Below are 17327 nucleotides of genomic sequence, written 5' to 3' on the forward strand. Positions count from 1 at the left end.
GCTCGCGAGACACGCAGAGTGGACTGGCTACCACGCTGGCCGAACAGCAGCAGGCGGGCAGGGTCCGTGCTTGCTGACAGTGGGGGGAAAGCCGTGCAGCTCGTCCGGACGGCAGAACTAGGGCCTGAGATTAGGGAAAGGCCAGACTTCTGGGATGGCTGCTTCCGGCCCAGGATGCCACCCCTAAAGCTGTTATAAAACACACAGTCAGGTCCTCGGGCTGAGCCCAGCCCCCCACCTTCCAACTTCCCCCTAGTAAATGACAGCAGCCTCATGTCCCCCTATCCCCCCCTTGGCGGCTTCTTTCCGCATGGCGTGGCACATAGTATGCACTTACACATTTGCTGAATGAAAGAATAAATGGGCAACTGAATGGATGAGCATATAAGCCTGTAGCTGGGAAGGCAGAGTGGAGAATATGGGACAGAATTTTATCCTTTTATTGAAGCTTACAGTTTCACTGAACTTTTGGCCCCGAATGAAAAAAAAAAAAAAGACAAGAAAGGCATTGGCAGTGGGAGGTGGCATCTGTGCCCTGGGCACTGCAGCCAGGCGGAGCATGGTGGGTGGTGAGGGTCCCAGCCGCAGAGCACAGGAGCCTGGCCCACGATGCCCAGAGAACAGACCGCCCAAGCTCCCTGAGCAGGACAGCCCCCGGCAGCTAAAAGGTAACCCGCACAGACTTGTGGGCCTGGGGGGTGGAGTCCAGGCAGCTGGTCCCTTGGGCAAATCTCTTTCATTCCTGGTCAGAGTCCACGCTGAAGAGACTGGCTTCCTCTGACAGGACAGCGTGGGAGAGGGCACACAGCTGCTAATGATAAGAGGCCGAGGGACACCTACCGCTGGCGTCAGGGCACCGGGGAGAAAGCCAGAGGCTGGAGCCTGGCCAATTTACTTGGACAAACTCTGTTACAACAAGTGGCATCTCCTGTACCAAGGCTGTGCCACTTAAATGCTCAGGGCTGTAAGGACATTTAATTTCCAGTCCTCTCCTAGGTCAGGACCCTACCTGGGTAGCCTTGGCCCAAGACCCCACTATTTGGTGGCTGTGACACAGTCCTCTTTGGGGAGCAGTGCTGCGTCAGGCAAGGGAGAATCTTTTTCTACGAGGGGCAGGAAAAAACGAGAGGCCCACGGGCTCCTCCCACTCTGAAGAGCCAGGGGAGGTCCCCTGGAGCAGCCCACTTTCTACACCTGCTGGGTCATAGCAGCCGAGAAGCTGTCATGGTAACAAAGTCCTCGAAGCTGAGCCGGATGTTGCCCTGCACGGCTGTGTCCTTCTCCCGGAAGGCCTCGGTCAGCACCTGCAGCTGCGTGCACACCTGGATGAAGCGGTCCAGCTGCATGGCGGGATTGGCGGAGCGCGGGCAGTAGCGGGAGACCAGGAGCTGGGTGAACTGCGGGCTCAGGTTGTAGCCCATCTGGGACAGAGCTGGAGAGGAAGCACACAGAGCAGACACAAACCTGTCATGAGCACTGCCGTCGGCCAGCTCCACAGAGCACAGCACTTCAGGGGACTTTGGGGGAGTGACACCGAAGCAGGCAGGGGACAGAAGTCCCAAGGGCCTGTGCAGGGTGGCACAGTGCAACAGGGCTCTGTCTGGATGCTCCTCTGGGTGGGAGGGCCTCATCCCTCTTTCTCCAAATCTCCCTCACTGCCTGTTCAGGCAGGGGCCCCAGAAGGACACCGGGCCGCCCACGCTCACCTGACTCGCCTGCATCACGGAGAGAAGTCTGAGCCCCACTGAGCACCCTGACCGGAGCGGACAGCGGAGGCAGCCTGGCACAGGGGTCCGGAGGCCTGCTCTGGAGTCAGCACAGCCCCTCGGCGAGCTGCGGCAGCTCGCTCATCCTCTGACTTATCACTGCTAAGTGGGAACCATACCTACCTGGGGGATTCGGTAAGGACGAAAGATCACGCACGGCCCTTGGCACAGTGCCTGGCACGCACCAGGCACTCGGTAAGTGTTGCTCCAATACGTGAAATCATCCTCATCTCCCCGGGCGGGGCTGCCAGGCAGTTCCAAGGTTACAGCCTACGTGCCACCACCGATGTCCCGCCCCGAGAGGCTTCCTTCCTCCCTCCCAAATAATCCACCAGCCTAGCCTCGTCTCATTTCCCCCTGTGCTGGGTGCCCTGAGGACATGTTACGTAGATCAAGCCTCGGCTTTCTCATCCATAAAAGGACAATCGCAAGGAACCCTTCATCTAAGCAGGGGCTGGGGGGGGGGGAATGAATAATAAATAGTATCTATCAAGCAGGGAGAATGAATGATGTGACACATTAGAAGTCTTACTACAGTGGCTGGCACACAGCCAGTATTCATTAAGTATTAGTTTTGTTGTGATAATATCCCCCAATCCACGGCCTGGACAAGGGGCTGGGTTTGCTGGGGAACCATCTCCCTCCCAGGTGGCAAAGCTCCGTGTCAGGATCTCATGACCCCACTCACCACCCATCCTCCACAGTCAGAGCTGGAGGCAGACCTGGGACCGAGGCCTCAGGTCCCCCTCCCGGTCTGCCATACTTAGAGTGGTCTGGGTCCCAGCGTCGGGAGGGCACTCCCTTCTGGCAGAGACAGTAACAGAGGCCATCTTTCTGAGCCCCTGTATGGGGCTCTTTCCATTCTGCATGCTAGAAACCAGAGCAAAAAGAGTCCCCCAGACCCTGGGCTACGACATTTTCATCCCTGAGGCTCCCCGCGGGCCCGGCCTGTCTCACCCAGCACTGCCAGGGCTCCCAGCACCGGGAGTCCCACCCTGGTCCTGGACCCAGGTGTCCCCTTGCCCGGGGTCTTGGTTCAAAGCCCCAGCCAGGGCCCAGAAGGGGCGGGCAGCAGGCCTGTCCTATGGGCAGCGTTTTGCAGTGCCACTGGCATTTGGTGGTCAGAGGTGGGAGAAGAGCCCTTGCTCTCCCTTAGGGAGTCGAGAGACACTCTGTGCACCGCGTCCCTGCCACGGCCCTCACCTTGCTGCAGCTCTGTGTAGCTGATGGAGCCCGAGCGGTCTCGGTCGTACTGCTGGAAGAGGTTCTTCCACTGCTGGATGAACTTCCACAGGGCTGAGAAACCATAGACGTCGATGCGGCCTGACCTGGTCTTGTCAAACATGTCTTGGGGAGAAAGGAAAGGAGGGCAGGCTTCAGGACTGTGGGCCAAGGGTCCTCAGGTAGCCCTTCTCCGTGGAGGCAGCCCTTCTCCCCAGGCTCATGGAGCAGGAGACTCCACAGGCCCACAGCCCGCAGGCCCATACCCGAGACATACCCTCATCGAGTGCCACACCAGCCCCCTCCCTGCCCCCCTTTCCAGAACTGCATCTTCTCTGTGGGCTTGGCAGGTGACCCCCCCCACCCCCGCTGTCTCCTCCCGGAGCATGCAGTCCCATCCTGCAGAATGGGAAATGGAGTTGGCCTGCGACTCCGCAGGAACTAGAACTTGGGAAAGGATCTCGGGAGAAGAGCTCTCAGTCTAGATCTCACCTTGAACCCAGACCCCTGGCTGAAATCCTCCCTGGCCAAAAGATTTTCCCCCAGAATGGTCGCCCACCGGCCTGCTGTCAGCCCTCAGGGGGCCCTGCCCCCAGCCCCGCAGTACTCACTTATCATCATGAGGCACGTCTCGTCGTTGAACGAGGACCAGTTGGAGTTGACCAGGGCCTGCTTCAGCTCCTTGATGGAGATGTAGCCGCTGTGATCGGAGTCCACTGACTGGAACCAGGAGTAAGCCTCGGGGTCCACATTGGGTGGGGCGCCACCTGCAGGAAGGGCCAGTCCAAGTGCCGCCCTGACTACGGGCTGGCCCTGCCCACAGTCTCACGAACCCACCCCCGTCTCCCACCACCCAACACCCTGCCTCCGATGGAAGAGGACCTTCCGTGCACACTCCGGGGGTTCGGTCGCCCTCCACTCGGAATCCACCGGCTCTCCCTGCAGGGCTCCAGTCACCTCTCTACTGGGTTTGCAGTTTCTGAGGAACAAGGACCTGTCCAGCTGATTAAGAACTCTCTGAGCAGAGGGATTATCTCTTTCTCACAGACTGGAGACCCAAAAATGTTTGCTGGGCACCTAACACGCACAGCCCGGACACAAGTATTTAGAAGTCCCAGCAGCAGGGAGCCCAGAGGTGGGAACGGGGGCACACGGCCCTGGCACCCAGGAGAGCAGACAGTCTGTCAGGAGCTGCCAGAGGGCCGGCGACCACAGAGCTCCACCTCTCTTCCTTCCCCATCACCTCTGGTGTGCGACCGGTGCCCCCATCTGCCCCTGGAGACATCTCATCCCACACGTCCAGAGAGCTGCCCAAGTCTGTCAGTTCGCACTCAGGTACCTCCTCCCCTCTGGTTCCTCCTGCACCTGCCTGGGTTCACGCACCTGTCACCTGCACTGTTGTAACAAACCAAACGGCCTAGTCACACCGTCCGTACAGCCACTCTTGCCACCCTTCACCTGCTTTGAGTGATCTTCATAAAATGCAACTCTGTCCCCACCAATTTGCCCCACCTCAACTCAAAACCCTCCAAAGGCTCCCACTGCCTATAAAATAAAGTCCAGCATCCTTAAAATGGCACTCCAGGGGCTCCCAAATGGGGTCTGCTCCTGCCGACCTCTCCCACTCTGTCCCCACTGTCGTCCTCCCTCCTCTGGCCCAGCCCAGATGAAGCGTCCCGCTTGCTCTCACTGGCACCTGCACCTTCCCCCCCTGGGCCTCTACTCGCCCTGCTCCCTCCGCCTCCACCCCTGTCCAGCATGCGCTTCCTTGCACCCTTCAACACCCAAACGAAAGGCAGTTCCTTCCATAGAGCCTGCCTACTTCCCTGTCCCCGGAAAGGCCTTCTTGCCCTCTCCTTCTGCTCGTTCTCTTTTGCGGCCCTGCTCACTCCATGTCTTTAAACCGCCGTCCAGGTTAGACTTGGAGCCACCTGTGGGCAGGAGCCTAACTCACCTCTGAGTCCCCAGGGGCGGGCACAGGCCAGACACAGAAAGGGAAGGTGTTCGATTCATGGGAGGGTGGCCTCAGTTCGAGTCCCAGCCCTGGTTATTTAAATTCTCTATATATCAGTTCTCTTATTTATAAAATGAGGACACAACAGCATCTACTTCATCAATTGTGAAGATGTGCAAAAACCCTTAAATCAGCACCTGCCGAAATTTAAGCACTCTGTAACTGCTGGTTGTTAGCGCGGCTGCGGCCCAAACAGCTCTGTGTGCATGTGGCAGTGGACAGAGGAAAGGGTCATCACTTGGAGGGACGTGCAGAGTGAGCCGGAGTGCAGGGAAAGGCTGGCAGGTGAGTGCGGGGAAGCGCCGACTGTCTTAGGAAAAAGCCAGGGTTACAGGGCACTGCTAAACCTACTCAGCTGGCCACAGACAGGGCTCCTCCGCACGGGCAGTATCGGGACAGCCACGGGGACAGCTGTGGAGCCAGAAACCGCCGTCCCGCCCTGCCCCAACGGTGAGGCCAGGGGCTCTGCTGACCGAGGGACCATCTGACCGCCTTGAGTGGGGGACCAGGCAGACGCCACCATCCTTTCTGAAAGAGCAGCTCTGCCATGGGGAAGTGAGGGCCACAGCCCCTCCGGCTCTGGAAGCGAAGAGCTCCGACCCTTACTAGCCTGTGTGACTTTAGAGAAATTGTTTCATCTTCTGAATGCTAATCCCCCCATTTCTAAAATGGACCCACTTCCCAGGGTGGTTGTGACGACTAAATGAAGTAGCAGCGAAAGGGAGCTTTAGCAAAGGGCCTGCAACATGTGCGGTCCCGTTTCTGCAGAGTACGACAGAGTGGTGACACGGAGCAGAGCAGGCACGTGGCAGGGACACCGAGGGTGTTCCGAGTGCTCTGAGGGGTCTTGGGTTGCCGGGAGGAAGAAGCAATTCAGGTGAGGAGGCTGGAAAGGCCCTTTGGGTTTGGGGTGCCCTTAGGGCATCTCCTGTGGGCAGTGGGCACCTTTCCGGGTCAAACCTGTCTTACGGAGCAGTGGTGCTCCCACCTTAGATCCTGGATTCAGTGGGGCTGACGTGGGGCTTCAGGTGACCAATGCAGGTGACACATGGCTCATGCTTTAAGAAGCACTGCTCCAGGAGGCCACCAGCTGCCCAGGAGAGGAGGCCAAGGTGCCAGGTGAGGGAAAGCTACAGAGGGTGAGCAGCTAAGAGCCTGAGGCACAGCTCTGTTTCCTCTGCGGCCCCAGAGATTATCTCTGGCCTCAGGCCCCGGAGGAATAAGCCTCACAGCCAGGGGCTCCTTTCCTTGCAAAGACCTCCTGTAGGCTCAGAGACAAGATTTTAAAAGGATAAGGAAATCCAGCATGAAGCTGCTGAGCTGAAAGCAAACAGCCAGAAGCTCTGGGCTCTGACAAGATAAATGCCACTGCTCACGGTGTTTAGAACCCCCGCCCCCCCTTAATTGCACATCTCCCTCGGAGCCTCCCGCCTGGGTGTCTAGCTAAGATGCTACAGCACCATTCCCTGGAGGCCCGTCAGGTGCACCAGAGCGGTTCCAGGCTGCTCTCCTGCTGGCTCGGTCTCCCGGGAACAGCACAGCGTCTAAGAGGCTGCCTGAATGAATCCGGGAGGAAGCAGGGGACTGGGCACTCACCTTCCCTGACCCCCGTCTGAGACACTCAGAACTCTTCACTGAGCCCTCACGCAGGGGTCTCTGCCTGCCCTGAATCACCAAGCCCTGCCCCCAACCTCCCCCATCTTGTCCAGTACCCAACCTTTGGGATCTCTGCTGTTTACCCCGCCCCAAGCTCATCCCCTCATCCTGCCTGCCTCAGCATCTTTCACAGCATCTGCTGTTGCAATAAATGCGGAACACCTCTTTGCTAAGAATGCCCCAGTATGAGTCCTCTCACAGAATATTGTTTATTAAGCCCTTCCCTTGTGCCAGGCACTATTTTCACATTTACCTTCATGTTCTTATTTTTATTTCATCCCGACTAACCAGCTTGGGAGAGACAGTCACGATTTTTACAGATGCAAACACCAAGACTTAAAAAGGTAAAATAATCTGGTCTGTTCAGTAGGTAGTCTGATCTCAAAAGCCCCAGCTTTTAACAACTACACTATCTTGCTTTTCTACGCATATAATCAGTCTCCCTCACACAGAAATGGGACTCCCCCCCACGATGGACTGCGTCATTACCTGCCATTACTTGCCGAACTATGCCTGCACCTCCACCGCCTTCCCCGTGAGGGCACTGTACATCTGTCCCCTGACCAGCGGCCTGCAGGGCCCCTCCAGGCGAGGAGCATCCATCCCCATCCTATTGGCATGAGGCTGGACCAAGGGATGTGGTTTGGCCAATAGCATGTGAGTGGCAGAGATACAAAGTAATTGAAAGCAGAAGCTTTAAGAGGCGTCACGCATTCCTTCCTGCTGGGTCTCCTGCTCTTTTTTTTCCCCCTGCCGCAAGAACACACTTATCTCAAATAGGGGCTATTCCTCCAGCCTGGATCAGGCAAGAAAAGACATGTGGAGCAGAACCTCAGCAGCCAAAACCATAGCTGTCGGCATGTAAGCAAGACTAAATAACTGTGAGCAGGCAACAGAAATAAACGTTTGTGGTTGTGAGCCAAAGAGACTGTGGGGCTGTTGTTACCACCGCAAAGCTAACGAGCAGACTTCCATTCCGCCGATGGAAGCTGAAGGCAGAAGCGAGATGCTAAGGTGTCAGAGGCCAGGCTGCCCACACATCCACCCACAGGAAGGGCAAGAATGGGCCCTGGGTAACTCAGAACAAGGTCAGAGGCACCTGCAACCCCAAACCCTACTTACCTGGAGGAGGTCCCTGTCCATAAGGCCCAGGATGCTGGGCACCATAGGAATTTGGAGGCGGCTGACCGTAGGGGCCCCCTGGGGCCATACCACCATATGGTCCTCCTGGAGCTCCAGAGGGGAGCCCTCCAGGGTTGGGGTGTCCATAAGGCCCTCCAGGGGCAGGACCTCCTCCATAACCACCACCAGGGGGTACCCCGCTGCCATACTGCCCTCCACCAGGGTAGTAGCTACCCGGAGGAGCTCCAGGTGCTTGTCCTCCAGCTCCCGGGCAGCCCTGCAAGAAGAGCAAAATACCAGTCAGAATGGTAAGGCCAGAAAGTAGTCACAGTACGGCACCTGACAGCTATAAACATGGCCACCGTCATTCGTTCAGCTGCTCCTACAGGCAAGGCTGGAACCATGGCCCCATTACTCAGATGGGGAGCCCCAGGTTTCTAGAGATACAACCTACTCAAGGTCGTAACGCCAATGACCTACAGTCAAGGCTGGAACCCTACCCTCCCGACTCCCCTTCCCTGCACCCCAAGGGGGCTCCCCAAGGGCTGCGATCATGTCTGGTTTGCCATTTTATCCCCAGCCCCCAGTGAGAAATGGATGCTCAGTAAACATTTATTGTACGAATGAATAGGCCAACGAATCAAACAGAATTCCAATCCTCACCCCGTGGTACCCCATCCCTATCTGTAAATCCACAGTACAGAAGTGACCCTCTTTTGTCACAGACGATGTGTCCACTGCATGGAGTCATCCTTAGCGTGCCCCTCACCCTACTCTACTCCTGATGCAAAAACACTTCCCCATCCTCTGTGGGACAGTCAGGCTAGACCCTATTCCTAAGGCAGCGAAGTACAATGGTTAAGAGACAAAAAGATCAGTTCAAGTTCAGGTTCTGCCACTTACTAACTGGTCTAAGGACTTACCCTCTCTCAGCCTGCCTACCTCCCAGGCTGGTGTGTGAAAGGAATGACACCAGTCGCATGAAGCACTTAGAAACAGATCTTGGCACAGAGTAAGGACTTGATAGACACTATTAATCACAGCACTCTTCTATGGAGCAGAAACTCAAGTCTAGGAAAACCATACACAGACAGTGGAGGGGCTGGGGCCAGAACCCAGGTCTCCTGGCTGCTAAGCCCAGGCCATTTGTACATTAGGGCATATGGGGGTGGCGGGGGGTGGGGGAGCATTCCCTCTCTTGTCCGTGTTCTCACGCTTCTAGCCAGGGATCCCTGGGGCTCAGAGTGTTCGGCTCCAACTCCTTAAATGGCCAGCAAAGGGCCTGGCAGACCACAGCTCCAACCCACCTGTAGACAGGCTGAGCTCAAGGGCACGGAGAGCAGCTGAGCCCGGCCCTGAGGACTGTGAGGAGGGTAACACCTAGCCAAGTTCTACATCAGCCTGCAAGGCACACCAATGGACTAGCCATTGAGAACCTAGACTTTCTCCTTTTATTGTGTCTGACAGTTTCTGGGACAGTGGTCCTCAGGGCTGAGGACAAACTCACACTTTGTCTAATGGGGGTCTGCTTGCTTAAGGACGGGAGGCTTCTGGGGGAGGACCGAAGCAGACCCTCCGCCTTCCCCACGCAGCATCATGGGAGCTCTTCCACCCTGGAAGCGGCCAGGGCTAAGACTGTAGCCAGACCCCCTCCCGGGCAATGAAGTCACAGGCAAATCTCAATTCAAAACTCTGCTCTCACCAGCTGAGTTCATGACCATAGGCCAACGGCTTAATCTCTCTGACCTTGTTGCTTTGCAAGTAAAATATAACAATCCCTTTCTCAATGAGTTGCAGATTATAACAAATAAACACAGCAGAATTTTGTTGGTTTAATTTTGAGCTGAAGAATCTTTTGACAAAGCAAGATTTTAAAAACTGATGCAAGTAAGTTGCTCTGGCTGAAGCAAAGTGGGGGGTCCAGAGCCCTGACTGCGAGGGACCCCTCCCTTGCTAGACTGTGAGGAAGCTCTGCAGAATGGTCACTGGCCCAAAAGACAGTTTGAAAACCATTACCATAAGAAAAAAAAAGTTCTTACAACAGTGTCTGGCATAAAGGAAATGATCAATAAATCATAGCAGCCACTGTTATTGTATTATTATTATCAGAAAAGTCCTGGGCCAGGAAAGCTGGGTGGGGGGCATGGAGGGGGCACTTCAGGAGAGGGAAAAGTTCTGAAGGAGCTCACAGTTAACAGGAGAGGTACGGAGCTACTCTGTAACACCTAACAAGCCAGCGCAAGGAAACAGGTGTTTACAATGGACGCCTAAGCCACGTGCCACGGGGTCACAAAGGAGATGGCGTGAAATCAGGGAGGGTTCCCATAAGAAAGCAGCATTTGGGCTGAGACCTGAATGACAAAGATAACCAAGGGAACTGGAGAGGTGTAATGGAAAGGTGCTCAGCACGCCAGTCACCTAACTGAACCCCTTCAGCTTACAGATGGGGACATCAAGGCCAAGAAAGGGGAAGGAACTTGCCACGTGGCACTGTGAGTTGGAGGCAGAGGCAGAGCTGGATCACTCTGCACCCACACCCCAGTCTGGTGACCCCACTGCTGCCTGCTCCGGCATTCTTCCCTTAAGCGCTAGGGAACGGATTCCGGTGCTGCGGGGCAGAAGGGGGGGTGGGGACTCTGCAGAGGAGAGTCTGGGCACAAAGAGCAGGCTGAACACGGAGCCAGGAAGCAGCTGCCCCACAATAAGCCCTGTGAACAAAGCCATAAAGTGCATCCGGCCTAGGGCACCCTGGGAAATGCCCCCAGGCCAACAAGGAAGGTGCACCAGCCTGACCTTCCCTATCAAGGCCTAGGGGCCTGGTGCAGCCCGGCAGCAACCAACCCTTTCCTCTCCGTCCCACACTAATGACGACCCGTGTGTAGTTTACAGAGCACTTTCACACACACACACACACACACTACTGGCAGCATCCTGCCAATGATCCTCTACAGAAGAAAGAAAGCAGTGGGCCCATTTTCACATAGAGAAACTGAGGTACACGCCTGTTAAAAGACTTCACTAGGCAAACCTTTCGGAGCGACAAGGTTTGCTCCGAAACCTTGTGCTGGGCTCTGTGCTAGGCTTGGGGGCACAAAACTAAGCAGGATCTGTCCTCGAGGAGCCCACAGATGACGACGGTGCAGTCTGATCAGTGCCGCCAGGTCAGATTAAGGAGGCATGGGCAGAGAAACTTGTTCTGCTTACTGAATGAGAAATAAGCAGTAACATGAATAAATGTATGAAGTGGGTCAAGGAAGGCTTCCTGGAGGAGGCAGGGGTGCTACTGGAGTTGGCAGTGAAGGATGCGAGGGCCTTCTCTAAAAGGAAGGCAGAGAAGGACATTCCAGACAGAAGGGAGGAGAGAGACAAAGGCACGGACCTATGAGCAAGCATGGAGTGGGGAAGGAATACAGTGAAAGGAAGGGGGCAGGGGCAAGAACTCAGAAAGGCAGACTCTTCACACCCTCCTTGTCCAGGCACCTCTGCTGCTGCACTTCAGTTGGCTGGTGAGTTACTGGCGTCTTATACAGTGTCTGTCCGTGGTCTCCTCCGCGCAGCAGTGAGCTCCCCGGGGGCAGACACTGGGCTCATTCATCACGATACCCCAGGGTCCTGCGCAGTGCCTGGCACCTGCAAGCCTCCATAAATATCTGAACAAATGAATACCACTCTAAAGAGTTTGGGCTCGATGCTGGAGGAAACAGAGCGCCATAGAAGGGTTTCCAATAGGGGAGGAACATGTTCGGAGAATTAACCGGCAGCGGCGTGGAGGGATGAGCTAGGGGAGGCGGCAGCAGGCTAGGTGCCGGGCAAGCAGGGCCCGAGCCAGACAGCAGACTTGGAGCTGCAGAAAACAGGATGAATTCTGAAGCTATTTCAGAGACAGACTAGACATGACTTGGCAACTAATTAGGTTAGGGAAGAGCTGGAGGGAGGAGGAGTGAGGAAAGGGAAATGTTTGGAATGACGCAGGTTTCTAGCTGCACCAGAATAGGAAGGGAGTGGGGCCACCCAGCGGGCCGAGTCCGGGCTGGGGAAGACAGTCCCAGGGCCGCCGAGTTGTCAGTAAAGGTCTGACTCAGAAACGAAAACCTGAGCCCCTGACGGAGGTTCTTTTATACTACTCCCTGCTGCCAACCTTTCTGAGAGCTTTTCCAAGAGAATTTTATACTGATAAACACAGGATGACAAAAGGGAAAAAAAAAGAGATGAGTTCAGTAACCCTGGTTTCCAAAGCATTACAGAAACACTGGGGTGCGGGGGGGAGAGGGGCAGTTAACATTTTATCCGGGCTCTGCTAAATGCTTCTGGTTCAACCTGCTCTCACTGACCCTCCATCCCGTAATGCGTCGTCCCCATTTCACAGATGGGAAACTGAAGGTGCAGAGAGTTTTAACACTGTGCCTATGGTGACACCGCTGGAAGAGGTGAGGTGGGATTCAAATCAGGGTCTGCACGGCTCCACCACACTGCTCTCTCCTGTGGGTTTGCTCTGTAAATGAGTGGGTGGCTACCTTGTGTGGTACCAGGATTGTCCTAAATATATCTGTCAAGTGTGATGGATTTCTACAGCAGAGCGGGGAGAAGGGGGAGGGCTGGATTAGTGCTCGTTCTGAGGCTCCAGGCCCAGTCACCAGGGAGACTCAGAAGAATCTTATCCTTTCCTCACCTCTGCTCCTAGAGCCCAATCTGAAAGCTGCAGTATTGTGAGAGACCCCAAAGGCCCTACAGCCTAACCTCTCAGTCAGTTTGGAATCTCTGGAATCTCTGTATTCCTCCAAGTGGTGGGGAGTTTCACCCACCCCAAGTAATCTACTCAGAAAGTCCTATATGTTCTTCTGGCTCTGAGGACTCATTCTTCTACCTCCAAAACCCCTGAGAGTCTTGGAGGGGTCAAAGGTTGGTCCCCGCCAAGTCCTGCTGGGGAAGAGAGCAGACTGCATTGCCGAGACAGCCTGTGCTCCAGAGCTGCTCCTCAAGTGCCTGCTGGGGCGTGGGGGCGTGGGGGTGGGGACTAGCGCCCATTCCAAGAGGTTAAACAATCACAAGACAGAGGAGTGGCTGGGACGTTCACCAGCAGAGTCTCCTAAAATATTAAAGGCCAGAAATTGGCAGCAAATAACAAGTGCGCCAAGAGCTATCCCAGGATTTCAATGACCATGTCTGTGCGGACACTCCAGAGGTGCCACCCTTCCCTCCAGCTTCACCTCACCTGAGCTGCAGACCCACGCATCCAACACCTCCTGGGCCTCCCCCCCAAATCTATGCCTCTCTGCGTCCCCATCTCAGTGAATGGGAACCTCCTCTTTCCTCCCCTCTGACAGATACCTCGATGAAGCACCAAGTGTTCTCACCTCTGCCTCCCCAGTGCTTCTCAAACCACTTTCGCCGGGTCACCGTCCTCTCACCTAGAGTAGCTCAGTAGCTCTGCAAGGGCGCTCCCTGCCTCCAGTCACTCCACTTCGACCCGTTCTCCCAGCACCCTGTGGTGATGGCTCCAAAGTGCAGGTGGAAGACACCTCGGCAGCAGTTCCCTCACTGCCCTTAGGATGTAGTCCACACTCTTCAGAAAAGCATCCGATCCTTGCTTACCTATCTCGTCTCATTTGTTTCCCCTTCCCTCCTCTTCACAGCACGTGGACTGATCTCCTTCAGGCCTGTGCGCACACTAGTCCCTCCCCTGGAACACCATGCCTTTCTCCACCCAGATACATCCTACTGAAGATTCCATTTGGGGCTTAAATGCCACCTCCTTCAGGAAACCTTCCTCCCCCTGAGACTGAGTCAGGTGTGTGTACCTTACACTTACTCCCATTTACCGCTCACTGCACTGACCCTGCAATGTACACGTCCGTTTCACTCTGCCACTTGGATACTTACTATAGGCCAATACATCATAGCAAGCACTTTACATGGACCATCTCATTTAACCTTTACAGTAACTCTTGAGTTAGGTACCCTTACAACCCCATTTTACAGAAGGGGAAACTGAGCCTCAGACTTTCTAAGAAATTTCTGCAAGGAAATGGCAGAGCAGGAATTTGAAGCCAAATCTCTCTGGCCTCAGAGACAGCTCTTAAGCACTGAAACACATCAGGCTGGCTCCCCCACAGGATCAAAGGGCACCTGAGTTTTATTACCGCCACACCCAGCACGTGCTCGAGAGCCCTGGGGCCAGAGGCAGTAGAAAATTAACAGTTTGGACTCCTAACAATAAGCTGGAATCCTCCAGGGCTCTGTAATAGGTGTAGGAAGGTAACTGCTAAGCCCTTGGATGCTTTAAAACAATGTGTTTCCTTTCTTGGGGCATCATGGGCCAAGAGCTGAACGAGACAAGGGTATGAGGGGGGAATGAAAGCATTTCTCCTACTCCAGACACATTTCTCTCTGTGCCCCTTTGCAACATTTCCCTGAGCAGAAGTCCAAGTGGCACTGCATGACAAGAGCGGTTGCAGCAGCAAGAGCCAGGCCACCTCGCACTGGCACACACTATGCACTAGCATCGTGCCAAGCTCCTCACAGGTCTTATCGTATTTCATCCTCCTGTTAGCCCTATGAAGTATCAGTCCTCTCTTTCAACAAGCAGGAAACGGAGGCACCCAGCCCTTAGATAATCTGTCCAAGGACATACACCTAAGTAGCAGGATTAGGATTCTAGCCTCATTCTGTCTAATCCGGAAGTGCAGGCTCTTGATTTCTATGTCACTTCTTCTAGGACGCATACAAATTGCCTCCAGAAGCTCATTAAAATGTAGAACTCTTCCCAGGTGCAGAGCAGGTCTAAGGCGGAACCCCCACATGTGCCTGTTTAACAAGCTCCAAGGTAATTCTGATGCAGACCATCCACTGAGAAACAATGCACTGTGGCAATGTTTACAGAAACTCTGCTTCTCAGGAATATTAGTGTTACCAAAAAATTGACAAGACATAAAAAAAAGGGGGGGATGGAGTGGGGGGAGGGAGGTCCTATAGTTAAATCAGTTTAAGAAATACTGCACAACCTATCCCTTTCTGGCATATTTACAATGTATATTAACAAATTAAAAATTCTGAGGTGCCCCTTGGTGAGTTTATTCAGCTCTATTTCACAGAGTATTCTCCAAACTTATTTAACAGCAGAATCCTCCTCCATTAGCAATACCTGTCGATATTTCACAAGACTCAGAGACTGGAACGGAGCTTGGGCAACACTGCTAGGTTATGCTTCCTCTTAACCCCAGCCGACGGTGGCCTCTCCCTTTCCTACCTCTAAGTATGCAATGGAAGGTGTTTAAATTCTAGCCCTGGCCTCATCCTCTCGCTCACTACGGATGGCTTTGGGCAAGCCACTTTAACCTCTTTGGGCTGTTTCCTCAGTCTTAAACTGGGGGTAATACTCCCTGATGGCATGTCTGCAGGGCCTTCGTGATTGACATAATGGAGGTCCAAATACTGTGCCTCAAAACTGTACAGGGCTGCACTCCCTCCAAGGGTTCTTGCCCCATCTTTTGGCATGTTAACTACATTCCACGAAGCACTTTGTAACATCCCATATGATCTTGTTCAACAATTTTTCTCGCGTGGGTTTTATCTCCTGAATTAGTGTGATCTTGGGTAACTCGGGAGCTCTCTCTGGGTTCAGTTTCCTCCTGTTAAAATGAAGGGACTATTTGGAGGGCTCTCCCAACTCTGACCTTCTAGGAGTCTAATGAAAATCAAAATACTACAAGGTTATGCCTGTCACATTCTGAGTAGTACCGAATGGCTTACAGGCATCACTTCGTTGCTCTTCAGAACAGCTCTATCAGGCAGTCCCTTTTATTTGACCGTTTTACTTCGGTTCAGAAAGGCAAAATACCTGACTCAAAGGTTCACAACTATTTAGGTGATGAGGCCGAGGTGTGAACCTTCCTCTGACTCCAAACTGTACTTAATCACTCAATCATTCCACCATCCAACGAAAGAGTCTGGCCACAGAACCACCTTGCGGTGGTGTTCTTGGCTGGAACAAAATGGGTCGGCAAGTGGAGAAGCAGCATTTGCTGACAGCTCTGGGGTCTGCTGCCTAACTGCCTGGTGATTTCAAATCCTGTGTCTTCTCTGGGTTTCTCTTTTCCTACATATGAAATGGAAGTGTTGGACTACGCAGTCAAGCTCACTGGTGGGGCCAGCTAAAACCAAAGATTCTCTTGATTATTTCCAAGCAGTACGTCATGAGTCTGTTTTTATCCGACGCCCCCAATGATACCGGAGGACCGAGGCTGTAAACCTTGTGTTGGCGCTGATGACTCCACCCCGGGGTCCTGCGGGAGCCTTGCAAATGCATGCGGCCCAAGCCAAACCCGACCTGAGTCTGTGGGGTCAGAGATCCCCAAAACCTTGCGTGCGCAACGTCAAAGGGGGCGCGACGCGACCTCCCAGACGTTTAGTCCTGGGTGACGTGAGACGGGCGCGACCGACCACCCCTTTTCCCTTCTCACTCGCCCGAGACCCCGCGGAAGCCAGCCTCAGCGCCGGAGGGATAGGGAGAACGCAGAGAGAAAGCAAAGCCGAGGTTCTGGACCTGGGCTTGCCGAGGACACTGCATGGATTCGCCCGCCCCTCACATACTCACCTGCCCGTAGGGATAGCTGGCCATGGCGACTCTGACGTCACCCAGCGGCGAAGGGCCGGGCTTCCCGGTTTCAAACCCGCCCCCGCCTGGGCCTGGGGACAGCCCCGCTTTTGATTGAATACCGTGTCTGTCAATCCTGGACGCGGGGATTGACGGAAGTGACGTTAGGAAGGTGGCCGGTACCTCCCGGAAAGGGGAGGGGCTAAGGGTCGGATGGGGGTTTCCGGAAGTTTTGTTCGCTCCTCCCTTTCCTACGTTATAGTGGGCCCCAGAGTGGTCAGGTCTGGGGATTTAGTGAAGCCCTTGGGTGAGCTGTTGCGGCGGTGGCCATGTTTTAACCTGGCAAGTGGGACACGTGACAGTGGCCTAGTTGCTGTCTTCGCTCCAAGTTTCCGCCGGGAGGTGTACGCAGGGGGTTACGATGACAACTAGGAACTGACCGAGGCCGCCTGGAAAGGAAGAAGGCAATGGCTGAAGTACTTCGCTCTGATGTCAAGGCACCGTGTTCCAATTAGTAGCTTTGGAATGGGATCTGTGGTCTTCAGAGAGGAAAATTCCAAACTGGCATAGTGGGAGAGGAAAATTAGATTATACGGAGCCTCTTTTTTCCTAAGTAGGGAAACGAGTTCTAAAGAGGCAGTGGTTTACCCTATTTCAGTATGAGAGAGGCAGAGTGTGGCCTACAATTGGGGTTAGTATGTCAACCGGTGGCCATTGGTACCAATTCACTGCCAACAAGAATTCCCAATTTGGGGTGCAGGGAAGGGGGACATTTTATTCATGGCTGTGAGAACTGTAGAGCTGCAGAACAGCTCTGGGGCCAAGCCCCTCTCTAGTTGGACAGCTCTGTTCTGCTCCTGGATGGTGTGCTGTGCACTACACTGGTCCGCTTTGTTCTGTACCAGTTTGCCTCATGCTGCTCTCCCAAGACGTAGTGTTTGGTGTTTCATTTCAA

General features: G+C 54.4%; 1 protein-coding gene across 1 annotated transcript; it reads right to left on the reverse strand.

The window, feature by feature from the left end:
* Nucleotides 1-410: 410 nt before the first annotated feature.
* PEF1 (penta-EF-hand domain containing 1) lies at nucleotides 411-16511 on the reverse strand. Its single transcript, XM_028513669.2, has 5 exons — nucleotides 16373-16511; nucleotides 7780-8056; nucleotides 3599-3754; nucleotides 2970-3113; nucleotides 411-1432 (listed from the first exon to the last, which is right to left on the reverse strand). Exons 1-5 carry the CDS (start codon nucleotides 16394-16396, stop codon nucleotides 1203-1205), a joined length of 831 nt encoding a protein of 276 aa, XP_028369470.1. The 5' UTR covers nucleotides 16397-16511; the 3' UTR covers nucleotides 411-1202.
* Between the last annotated feature and the right edge of the window lie 816 nt (nucleotides 16512-17327).

The sequence above is a fragment of the Phyllostomus discolor genome, chromosome 5 (genome assembly GCF_004126475.2).
Source record: "Phyllostomus discolor isolate MPI-MPIP mPhyDis1 chromosome 5, mPhyDis1.pri.v3, whole genome shotgun sequence".
In the NCBI taxonomy this organism is placed as follows: domain Eukaryota; kingdom Metazoa; phylum Chordata; class Mammalia; order Chiroptera; family Phyllostomidae; genus Phyllostomus; species Phyllostomus discolor.